Raw genomic sequence first — 12,467 nt, 5'->3', positions numbered from 1 at the left:
GGGCTCTGTTCTCTGAGCATTGGGAACCGTCTGAGCCTGCCCGGGTCCACCCTCCATGCTGCTCAAATATGTGGCCACAGTGTCTAAGCATTAAATCTGTGAAAACTTAAACGGGAGGTTGGTTACATGTTGTTTTTTTTTTTTTGGTAACGATTTTTAAAAGTATATTTATCTGTAAAAGTATGTCTTCCTATGCTAATTGGTTGAGGAACAGTACCTGGTAACTTTTTATAAAGTGTTTATGGTATAGAATGCTGCCTTCTCAAAAGGTAACTTTACCACTTGTGTTTACCTTGAAAGAAATATGGGTGGATATTTTTTATCAATTAAGCAACATTTTAGGGAAAGAGAACTGTGTTGTCTGTAAGTGTATGTATCTCAGAGTTTCAGTCTCCTATCCATAAAATAGGTTTATTGACAGTATTTCATAGGATTATTCTAAAAATGCAGCGCAGTCCCTGGTGCGTGTGAAGGACTCGGGAAGAGTCTCCTGCATCCCAGGGTGCTGGTTTCCAGTGTAGGTACTGCCCTGGTCCTACCAGGACTCAGCGCTGTTCTGGCCACGAGGCCCTGTGTCGTCTGCCTGCCTCCTGCCCTCTGCCCTGCCCAAGCTGGGGCCCTGGGGCACAGAGTGGCTCTGGGACCCCTCCCTCCCAGGAGGGTCAGCAGCTCACGCCAGCTCCTCCGTCTCTGGCCTGTGGTCAGACCCTTGGGGCCCGTGGTGTTGCCCCTGAGGCACTCGTGTTTACCTTCTTTGCTCAGGGGAGAGGATCTGTCTTGTCCCCAAGCCAGCCTTTGCTCCAGGTCTGCGGGTGAACTGGTGAATAGTCTGCTTTGTCTTCCTTCTTTCTAGGGTGTCCTGAGAATACACTTTATTGAAGCTCAGGATCTTCAGGGAAAAGACACGTACCTTAAGGGACTTGTCAAGGGGAAGTCAGACCCCTACGGAGTGATTCGAGTTGGCAACCAGATCTTCCAAAGCAAGGTCATCAAGGAGAACCTCAGTCCGAAGTGGAACGAGGTGTATGAGGTGAGGGGGTGGGTGCGGTGCATCTTTCCCCAGGCTCTGCTCCCGCTCCTGGTGAGTGCTTAGTGTGAGGTGAGGGGGTGGGTGCCGTCCTTCCCCAGGCTCTGCTCCTGCCCCCGCCCTGTGGCAAGTGCTTAGTTCAGTGCAAAGCTCTTCGCTTTGATTTTCTGTCTTTAAAAATAGCTCACCTTGTATCCCTTCCTCACACACAATTTTAAACCTTAATCACTTTAAGCTATCTCAGTAAATAAGCGGCCACTAACACACAAACATACTCCACGATGAGGTTAGTTGTATACTGTATTTTAGTTTTCATTTAGTGCATCTGGACACTTCTTCATGTCCCAAGCACAGCCACTCAGGCAAGACGATGCCCTCATGTCTACACGAGGGACCTGGCCTTTGGGCTCAGCACTGTAATCAGTGCCTTTTGAGTATCATGGGGCCACATTAAGTGAACTTGGCCAAGGTGCCCCCAGAGAATGCCCCTCAGAGTGAACGACTGCATCACAGGGCATGCGGCTTGGAAAGAACTGGAAGGGGGTACGGCCTTTACCCCACCAGCTTCTGGTCCTCCCTGCCCTGTCTGTTGCCGGATCCCAACTTCTGAGTGGTGGTGAGGGGCCAGCCCTGACCGGGGCTGCTGCAGGAGTGGAGAGATGTCCGCGCCAGTAGCCCCGATAACTGGGAGCAAGCGCAGTGCCACGTGCGAGGGAGTTCCCAAGGGCTCCCGCCATCAGCCGTGTATCGGGTCTGATGGTGGGGTCTGGATGTGGAGCAGCTGCTGGAGCCGGTGTCAGCTGCGATTACGACTCAGAACAGATGCTCGTAAGGGTGAGACAGCCGTGCACTGGTACCTTCCAGGCTCTGGTCTATGAACATCCCGGACAGGAATTGGAGATTGAGCTCTTTGACGAAGACCCAGACAAGGATGACTTCCTCGGAAGGTAAGTCCTCCGTGACCAGGAGTGTGGACTCTTCCTCTTTGATCATCACTCTTAAATGTGTAACATCAGAGCAGGTTTATTACACGTTATATGTGTATTAAAATGGCTTTTCGATGTTAGGTTTGTTTCACCTTAGACCTCTTAAAACACGTTTTGTTCCTAAAACAAGTTTTATATTTAAGTAAGAAAAGGAAAGCTAAGTTAAACAGAACTTGAAATTCACGTTCTTGGCTGCGCTGCCTCATTTAAGGGCTGCGCTGCCGCATTTAAGCGTTCAGCCACCAGCTGCAGCCTCCACGCAGCCCAGCTCCCCAGCCTTGCGCCCGGCAGGCTGCTGGGCTCCGGGATCTAGAAATGGGTTTGTGAACTTCCTATTTGTTATTGGCCTGTGGGGGTGGGGATAGATTGTAATTTACATTGTGCCTATGTATTGGAAAAATACTGATTTGTTTACTTAAATTGAACAACGTGTACAGCTGAAAAACTATGAACTATCAAAGAAACACACTTTAGCCTAATCTTACTATATAACTGAATTTCTTGTTGCAAAAGAGATACAAGGGTAAATGACACTGAACAGGTCTGGTTTCATCAAGGATGGCCTGTGTGTTAGGCTGTGACCTCAGAATTCATTTGTGAGACCGTTTATCGAAGAGCAACCAAAAGGTTGTAAGCAAGGCAACGAACAGATGAGATTTGCACTAAAGCCTCTGTTAGATTTGGGCGTCAGCAGCTGAGACTGGGGGCTGGCTGGGCCCCGGGCGTCTGTAATGGAGCAGGGAACGCGGGCCGTGCAGGGCAGCGCGCAGGGACAGAGAGGAGGGGCTGCGGAGGACAGGCGTGTGAGCCTCCCTCCCCGCTCCACTCGTCTCTGGCTCTGGGCTGCCTCACGCTTCCCAACAGAGCAGGACTATTGAGGGAAATGGGATGGGCTGTCGGGATCATGCTAGGCACGAGGCAGAGGCCCTGGAGGTGCCGGTCAGAGCTGAGGAAGCAGGGCTAGAAAGGCGGTCAGCGCCTGATTTAGCTCACAGCGAAGGAGCCCGAGCCGGAGTGGCGTGTCGTCGCTCAGAGAGAGCACGTCCCACCCACCCTGGTCGAATGCGCCCGCCCGCGTGCCCCAGGCTCCCCTGTAGACACGCCCCGCCACCCGGGTTTCCCAGCAGACATGCCCGCATGCCCGGGGCGCCTCCAGACCACTGCCTGTGGGGAGATCCAGCGTTCCCAGCCCTAACCTCAGCCGTGCCGCGCTGCGTGTTCCCTGCTCACTTCACACCCGGGTGGAAGCTTGAGGAAGCTTGGAGGACGAAGCTTGTTTCTTGATAAACTGTAGCATTCTGTTGCTTTTCTGGAGTACTTTTTCATAGAGTAATACTTAAGTTTATTTCAGTTTTCAGAAGTGGTTTTCTGTGTTCTAAAGTTGTTGTATTGTTATTTCTATAGTCTTATGATTGATCTTATTGAAGTTGAAAAGGAGCGCCTTTTAGATGAAGTAAGTTTCCTTTGAGTACTGTTCTATTTCGTGAATGTTGATGCAGAGTGCCCGCTGCCGCCATCCCGGATGGTCTGAGAACTTAACAGCCGCTCACAGACGCTGAGAACTTAGGCCTTCCAGTACCAGCAAAGTGAAAATGAATCAGCACCTACCAGAAACACAAAATTCCCAAGTATCCAAACACACACCCACTTTGTTTCAGGCAGGCATGGTCTGCTTCGGAGTCAGGGCAGAGTCTGGTAGAAGCTCCCGAGAATTGGGCATTAAAAGGTAGTTGGGAGTCATAGCAGAGCGACGCAGTGCAGTTGATGAGACATTGTCCCAGGAAAGACACCCACAAACGCATCATGAACTGACAGACACAGACGCTGCTTCAAGCAAGATGCTGCTCTCAGAATAAAGAGGAAGTTTGTGATGGCTGCTGAAAGATGGGTAAGATTTGGACGAGTAAGGCGCAGTTAGCCGAAGCTCTGCTGAGAGCCGTGTCAGCCGCACGCGCACGCACTGGACAGGCGTCTGCAGTCGGCCCTGCTGTCCTGTGTGCTGTGCGGCCCGGCCCAGCAGACACGCCCTGCGCTCGGACGTCCCTTCTAGCGCTGAGTGTTGGTGACCGTCCTCAGTTAACAGCCTGATGGCTTTTAAGCTGAAACAAGTGTAAGCTAATTATTGTGATATAGTCATGAGGAAAAGCACACTTGTTAGCATGTCTGATAATGAAATTCAGTACTTGGGATCAATGTTATATTTTTTCTTGGCCCCTAAATTGTATGGATATCCATACGTAGACTCCTAGTAGTGCTGGGTGGTACGAGAGGACATTGGAGTCCTTGCCTGTCAGACAGGGATGGCATTGGGAGTCAGTGAGGAACACACAGAGCGGCCCCCGCTGTCAGCCTCTGGGCCCAGCAGCTCGTTCTCAGGCCTGGAGCTAAAAGTGGCAGGACTCGGGCCTTTCAGGATTGTAGAGACTGCTCAGCTCGTGCGTCCGATCCAGGAGGGCTTTGGCTGACCGGTTTGACTTTCTCCACAGTGGTTCACCCTGGATGAGGTGCCCAGAGGGAAGCTGCACTTGAAGCTGGAGTGGCTCACGCTCATGCCTGACGCGTCGAACCTCGAGCAGGTGCTGGAGGGGCCCCACAGCAGCCCGCAGCCCTGGGCACTAGGATGAGTGCCCGAGACTGTGCTGCCGCTCACCTTGCAGGCTCACGGCAGCAGCCTGACCCTGTGCTGAGTCACTGCGGTGGCGCAGGCGCAGATGCGAGCCAGCGGGAGCTTGCAGGCCTCCGCAGGCTCGCGGAGGCCTCGGGCCTTGTGCTCGGGTGCCCTTCAGGGGCTTGGGGAGCCTCGGGTCACCTGAGCACTTTGGTCTGAATGGAATCTTATGTTCATTCTCTATACTGTGTATATGGGGTGCTTGTTTCTCCATTTTTGTTTTCTTGAGCAGTATAGACATAACTAGATAGAAACAGGAAGCTTGGAAACCCACCTGCTGAGGCTTTTCCCTTTCGCTGTAGGTGCTGACAGACATCAGAGCTGACAAAGACCAAGCCAATGATGGGCTGTCCTCCTCGCTGCTCATCTTGTACTTGGACTCGGCCCGGAACCTTCCGGTAGGTGCTGGTTTCCTGGCAGCAGCTCCTGCTGGGTTTAGCCCTGTGCTCTGTGCTCGTTGCTGTGCTCTCCCTTCCCCGCGGCCCAGGAGAGCAGCGGTGGAGAGGGGTGCGGGTGCATGCCCTTCATGAACGGAGTGTTACGTCTCCATCTCACTGGCTTACCCAGGGTGGTCAGAATTAGCTGACGTGTTTCAGTACACAGGAAAAGAATGCACTTAGTAGTTAGGAAAGAAAACACCCTGTGGAGAAGTGCTAATTACTGAAATTCGTGCCTGCAGATGAAAATCAAATCCCTTTGGCGTCGCCCCGGCCGTGGCACGGCGGGGTGAGGGGCCGCAGGGCAGCAGGGATGCCCTGCACACAGCTTCTAGCCCCGGGCATGCACTGCTCATTGCGGCTGGCAGTATTCAGCCCTTAGAAACACTGTGGAGAACAGTTTCATAGATGGTGACCAGTGCAAGGAGAGGAGGCGGCGTGCCAGCCCTGCGGTGGTGCGGCCTCCACGCTGAGGGCACTGCCTTGTCATCGGAGTTCACCGTGTCGACAGCATGTTTTAGAGCCCGTCTACCTGTTCAACAGATGGCCTGTCTGCTCCATTTCATCATGTTGGAGGCAGTTTTGTTGAAAGAAAGACTGCTGTCTCCGGAGACAGGGTGTTTCCTCCTGAGATGTGATAATCAGTGCCCAGTCACCTGAGAGCCCCATGCGTGCCCCCAGGTGCATCCTTGGTGTGGGTGGGTGCCTAGGTATCCCACCTGACCATGCTCACACCACCCTGCACCTTTACCTTGTGAAATGCACACTCTAATTCTGTTCAGCACCTCTCCAGGGTTCAAATGGTGCATTACTTGGGCTTTGCTCAAAAGCAAACTCGATGTATTTTGTGCATCTCTGTTTTATTTAAAATTTTTAACAACTAAAATCTGATTGGTCATCTTGTTTTTTTCATTTTGCAAACATGTTAACTGAACTGTGTTTATGAATGTATATAATTGTACCCTTTCTTTCAGTGAAGATTTAACCTTTCTGCAGAATTACTTGTACGGTAGAACTTTTTATTTTTAACCACAATTTAAGTTTTAAAGTCTTTTATAATGCCTGATGGGAGTGAATTTGTTGTATATTTTAGAATAGAGGAAAGTAGTGCTGAATTGGCTTCTCTTTAGAACTGTGTGTTTTGTCACATTAAATTAAAATGGAATAATGTCACATAAGCAAGAGACAGAAAAGTGAATGTATTAGCCTGCTATTAAAAGGGCACTTTGTGCATGAAGTGTGCTCTGGCCATCAGAGGCAGAGGATCTTGAGCAGACCGCCGCCCTGTGGGCCTGTTTGTACGGGAGTGTGCGGCGTCCCCGCGTCTCCACGCGGTTCTCTGACTCTGCCTGTTGCATCCTGGGTTTAGTGCTTCTGTGCCTCCATTGACCACAATCCACCATTCTTTGCTTTCTCCTCCCATTTCCACTTTCCCAAGAGTATCTACGAGGGAAACTTTGGGTGTGGCTACTTAAAAGAGAGGCGAGCGTCGGGACTAGTGTTTTGTGAAAATACTGCCTCAGTCTATAGAGCACTATTTGTGAGTTCTCAGTGTTCTTCCTTCTTGTGTTTGGTGGAGACTGCTAGAATGTGGACTGGAGATTAATGCCGTCTGCTCAGTGCCGGAATGACGTGCATGCCTTTCAGTTTTGCATGATTTCAGTTCCTGTGAGTGTTGCTTTTGTGCCTGTTTTGTGAAACGTAACTCTGCTGTAACTAACATTGGTGACTGCATCTGATACCGAGGTAGACCAACCCGATGAGCCATGGAGGAGCCTTGGGCTCTGACGCTGCTCCTGGCCCTGGAAATTTTTTTTTAAAAAATCATCTGAGGAAACAGTGAAGCCATAATGATTAAAATGGATTTTCTTACGGTTCATCTCAATGTGAGATATGAATATTTCTTTGCAAGCTTTCAGAAATCTTCCTTAAATCTGCTTTCTCCTCCTGACCAGACACAAGGGGTATCAGAGCTTGGCTTTCCGTAAAGTCCCCGTGGCCCTGGGAACAGTGGGTGAGACAGAAACTCACTGCTGCCTGAAGACGTGCCTTCTCCCCCGTGTACCCGGAGCTCCTGGGGGGAAGAAGTGTATATTGACTTTGCGATTCGCTGCTTTTAAGGAGCTTCAAGAATTCCTGGGGTGGGTAGTTGAGCATTCTGACCTTTATCTGGGAAGTGGTTTTCATCCCCTGCGTTTCCTGAGTCCGTGCTCTGGAGCCTAGATTCCTGGCACCGTTCTGGTCCTTTTAGCAGAGTTATTTTCACTTGCTTCGGGCTCAGAGGAAGCCGATGGCTTAGTCCTTAGTCTAGAAACTAATTATTGATTTGATTCAATAACTAGTAAGATTCTTAAAGCTCATTTGTTTCATTTTCGTTCGTTTTCATTTTTATTTCAGCATGCATGCTCAGTTTACTCTTACTTTTAAAAAGAAGAGGCGGGGAGCAAAGCTGAAAGAAGTGGCATTTTGTCCCATTTGAAGGATGAAGACAGTCAAGCCCAACCCCTGAAGGGCGGGTGAGCTGCTGTCTGCTCGCAGCCCCCGGCCCCTGGCCAGCTGCTGGGGGGTCAGGAGGCGGCGGCTGTGCCCCTGGCTGCTGCTCCCGGTCACTGCCAGGAGTGCCCTGGTGGGGGCCTGTGCTGGGAGCTGCTGCCCGTGCCGGCCGAGCTGGCTGCACACTTGTTGTTTTGTGTAACTGCTCCTTTTATAGGAAATGCTTCTGACCTCGTCTCGGGATTTTTTTAATTGCTTTGTTATATTTAGCTAAGGTGTTGATTTACCCAAACTAACTTTCCTCCTGAGTTATCAAAACCACATACTCTGCTTGATGATTCAAAAGTTCTGCAAAACAAATCTGGATAGATTGATCACTTCCCCCCTGTGGTTTTCAGTATGTTGTAGATCTGTCCCTTTGTCAGCTGTCCCCAAAGGCTGAGCCTGTTGCTATTTCCAGTGGAGGTTTTGGGTGGCTGCCAGCCCCACACTCTGGTACCTTCTGCTGCTCGAAATGCTCCTCCTGTTCAGCCCCGTGAGTGTGCTGCCACCCCTGGTCCCGTCGGGAAACCTCAGCACACGGGCCTTGCTTCCGAGCTGGGAAGGGCCTTTTTATCCTCTGGCCTCAGCACTTGGACCTCCTTCTCTGGCCAGAGGAACAAGAGGGTGTTTTCTGACCCCCAGAGGCCTCCGTGACCACATGCATCTCCTGAGCACTCTCCAAGGGCTCTGCGAGCGGAGCTCATTGCAGCTCAGGCCAGCGGGGTCCCTTCTCAGATGAGGTGCTGAGAGTAGAGACCAGGGTTGCTTCTAGGAAGCCACAGAGCCAGGATGATCTGAACTCAGCCGTGTGACCCAGAGCCCGCATTCTCCACCTCCAGTCTAGTCCATCCTCGAATAAAGTGAACTTGTTACCACTTCATTAAGTCTGAGTTCATAGTGCTGTACATGGAGTTTATCTGAGAGGGCGGTGTTTGCACTGATGTCCACTTCATCCATAGAGATGCTGACTGTGGTGCTCCTCGGCACTCTGTTAAAAGTGATTTCAGCTCTCACTTGAAAACAGCGCAGGTGACTATTTGTGGTGAGTCGCCCCAGTGCCGGCAGTGCAGTGATGTCCAGGGGCTTCACGCTGGGCCCCCACCGAGCTCTGTCCACCTGCTCTATCACACTCCAGGCCTGGGCAGCCTCCCACGCCCTCACGTGGCTCCTCTTGCTCGCTTAACCCACACCACAGCCTCTCTCCTTGCATCACATCAGCTGATGCACGCTGCAGTAACACGCACGCAGTAAGGTCACGTCTGTATAGAGGGAGCTAGCTGCAGGGCGGGCTCTTGATGTCTGCAGTCAGCTCTCCTCAGCCTCAGGGCTGCAGTTCCCAGCCGGGCCCAGCCCCACCCCGAGGGGATCTGCTGGACCCACTGTTCCAGGGTGCTTCATAAAGAATAACACTGAATTTGAAGTTAATTCCAACTCAGGTGATAAAATCTTTCATCTTAAATGTTAATCCTCAAAGGATCTTGCAAAACAACTGTATCTTGCCTTTTTGAGGGCAATAAAGTAATGAGTTTTTAAAATCAATAAAAATAGGACATAAAACCCATAATAATAATAGAATAGTAGAACTTTAAAGCGAGGGGGAGCTTTTGAGATGATCTGATCAGCTTCTGCATTGTATGCTTATAGAAGAGTGGGGAACGAGGTAGACCAGGTCCCATCTCTGCTGTGATTTTTTTCCACGAGAAGATAAAGTTCAGAAGGAAGAAAGGTAGCATTTGCTGTTCCAGGATATGACTGGTTTGAGAGCAGTTGGGGCGTCTCTGGCCCATTGATTTGTACTTTAGATGAAACCTTAAGTTTAATTATGGTTGAAATTTTATGATTTTTTTTTTCAAGGGACAAATCCTAGGGTTTGTTCAAGCTAAGGATAGTAAACAGAACCCTTTCCTCAGGTGTCATTTTTGGATTTTTCAAATCCCAAACACAAGAGGGATGGGAGTAAAAGAACAGTGATATAGAGGCTGATCTGTTTTGATATTTACAGATTAAAGGTTTAGTCTAAGAAAATCTTGGGCATAAAGAATACTTTTACAGCTAATATTTACTGTTTCTTTGTGTAATTCTTGGTGGGTTTTGTTTAAAAAAATTTTTGTTCTCATAAGTTTTCATGTCATTAACCTTAACATAAACTCCTCATTGCATGTTTATTAACCCTTGGTATATTCATTTTCTTCTGACTTGAAAGAGTAACCCATTAGAATTTAACCCTGATGTCTTGAAGAAGGCTGCAATTCAGAAAGCTTTAAAGGTAAACTAATAGTTTTCCCTTCAAAAGTTGATGAAAACGTATTGAAAGAGATGATGCTTTAACCCGTATTGGTTTATTGACAGATTCTTCACAAAGTAATAGAGTCATAATTACTTGTTTAGTTGAAAAGAGGCTACTTTCGTTGTTAAAGAATTTAGTAGTTAGAAGAATTTAAATCAACTTTGATGATAAATTTGTAAGGTATCAATGTGGTAAATTAGACTTCTGTACTGTTGGCCTTAGACAGCGGTATCTAAGGTGCTTTTAAATCATCTGTACTTTAATTCAATTTCAGTTTGTGAAATGGTGAAATAGAAGTTCTGTTTAAAATCATAACCAATTTCTAGATTATGATTAAAATGTGTGCCCAGTGCACTGTGACTTTCCATTAAAAAATCACCTCTTCCAATATGCTGCATCAGGGCCATCTCTGAGTCGGTGACCTCGGGCTTTTGGTGCTGCTCGTTTGGGTGACAGATCTTTCGAGAAGCTTTAAATTTCATTAAATGAGGTATATTGAAAACTAAGCTCCACTTCTTAAAACAACATGAGCATGTATTTTCTGGCTAAATTAAAAATGTTGTTTGTTTTTTTTTTTCTGATTTCTTTGAGGCCTTATTTTAAGCTTAACTATTTAGGGGGATGCATGAGGAGTTCGGTGTAGTTGTTTTAATTCTATGCAAAGGAATCGACAGTGGGCTTTGATCAGTTTCACAGAAGAATAAGTTAAACTTCAAAAGAGGAAGACTAGCATTCTGCTTTGATACAGGATTTAGAAAGCCCTTAGCACACCCCACTCTGAGGAGGGGAGGTGGATCTCCTTTGGAGTACTAGTTGGTTAGCGGGGTAGTTCCTCACCAGAACGCTGGGAGGGAACACCTCCACAGCTTTGGCCCACCACTTCTTTGGTAAGGGAAGATTATTGACCCGCAGATGGTGATGGCTAGAATGAAGGCTCTCCAGTTAGACTAGACTATCTGGGCTGCCCAGCCAGCCGCGCGTCAGTGGGCCCTGCAGTAGGCAGCAGAGTCCTCCCTGCTTTGTTCCTCAGAGCGGAGGTGACGTTCTCGTCCCTGTGGGAGTGCTGAGTTTGTTAACTGAGATCGTGCGTTTAAAGTGCCCAGTGTAGCTAGCAGAATAAGTATATTTTTAATTGCTATTGTGTTTTATCTTATTTAAGCCTAACAACTCAGTTCTGGAAGTGGTTTTATGCCCATGAAAACTGAGGTTCAAATAAATGAAATACACATAGATCTTAGTAATCAACCAGAGAAAAGCTAAGATTTAAATTCAAGACAGTCTGACCTTAAAAGCTCCTATTTTCATTATACCCTGTGTGTCTGTCTTGTGCTGAAACATTTTGAGTGTTGTGTCCTGATAGAAGACTTAGTCACTGATTTAACCTTGTTTCATAGCATCCAGAATATCATCCATTTCAGGACAGTCAGCCCTCGGTGTCCGCGGATTTTGTATCCATGAGTTCAACCAATCTAGGATCGAAAATACCCTGGAAAAATCTACAGAAAGCTCCAAATAGCAGAATTTACATTGTGTTCACAGCTATTTACATAGCGTTTACACACTTTATTAGGTATTGTATATAATCTGGAGATGACGTAAATTATACAGAGGATAATACTAGGTCATTTTACAAGTGAAATTTGAGCATCTTTGAATTTGGCATCCTGACGGGGTCTTGGAACCAACCCCCCCAGCAGATACTGAAGGATGACTCTATACCATTATTTTATATAAGACTGAGAAAGAAAACATGGGCTTTTCTGCTGGCCCAGTGGTAAAAACCCACTTGCCAATACAGGAGACTGTAGTTTCATTCCCTGGGTCAGGAAGATCCCCTGGAGAAGGAAATGGCAACCCATTCCTGTATTCCTGCCTGGAAAATCCCATGGACAGAGGAGACTGGCAGGCTACAGTCCGTGGGGTTGCAAATGAGTCGGACACGACTTGGTAACTAGATAACAGCAACAACAAAGAAAGAAAATAAGGTGCCAGTTAAGGTTTGATAGCATTTATTTTACACTTACTGAAAGAATTTTTAGACTTAGGATAAACATTTTTTAGGATGCCATTCACACACACCCAAAAGGAAAATAAAAGCAAAATAAATTGGGGAAGGCAGTGATAGCTACCATTTCTGCTATAGTCTGCCCCCAAAGCAGGCACTTAAAGTCATCCATTGTAAATTTCATTTTGTTTTCAGAGGTGTTAGAAAGTTTAGACAGGGGGCTGGGGGTATGTATTTAAATTGATAAGCTACAGTAAATAGGAATGAATGGCTACTTTTTCAGAGATTAAGTGTATAAAGTTAGCTTCTGTATCAAAGATGCAAAAGTAGCAGTAGCTTAAGTAAGACAGAAGTGTATTTCCCTTGGATGTCACAGAATGCTGTATTGTGGCTTTGTGGTGCTCCATACCTCCAGCCAAAAGGGGCACACAGCAAAAGCAAGACCCCTAGACCATTACGGGGCCACACCTACCCGAAAGGAGATTCAGAAACAGAATCCATGTCACACGGGATGTGTGCTCA

The 12,467-nt window shown here is 47.9% G+C and overlaps 1 protein-coding gene across 3 annotated transcripts in view; it reads left to right on the top strand.

The window, feature by feature from the left end:
- ESYT2 (extended synaptotagmin 2) overlaps positions 1-12,467 on the top strand; it is a 75,028-nt gene that overhangs the window by 52,236 nt on the left and 10,325 nt on the right. For 2 of the 3 annotated variants that reach the window (XM_061166248.1, XM_061166246.1), the window contains exons 9-14: positions 854-1,030; positions 1,892-1,974; positions 3,418-3,466; positions 4,500-4,589; positions 4,984-5,079; positions 9,857-9,919. In XM_061166248.1, the coding sequence (XP_061022231.1) occupies positions 854-1,030; positions 1,892-1,974; positions 3,418-3,466; positions 4,500-4,589; positions 4,984-5,079; positions 9,857-9,919 (558 nt within the window). The remainder of the gene's footprint in view (positions 1-853; positions 1,031-1,891; positions 1,975-3,417; positions 3,467-4,499; positions 4,590-4,983; positions 5,080-9,856; positions 9,920-12,467) is intronic. The other variant, XM_061166247.1, reaches the window with a different exon arrangement.

This window comes from Dama dama, chromosome 18 (genome assembly GCF_033118175.1).
Source record: "Dama dama isolate Ldn47 chromosome 18, ASM3311817v1, whole genome shotgun sequence".
Classification (NCBI taxonomy): Eukaryota; Metazoa; Chordata; class Mammalia; order Artiodactyla; family Cervidae; genus Dama; species Dama dama.
The sequence above is the reverse complement of the archived record's forward strand: the minus strand, read 5'-3'. Positions and strand labels throughout refer to the sequence as shown.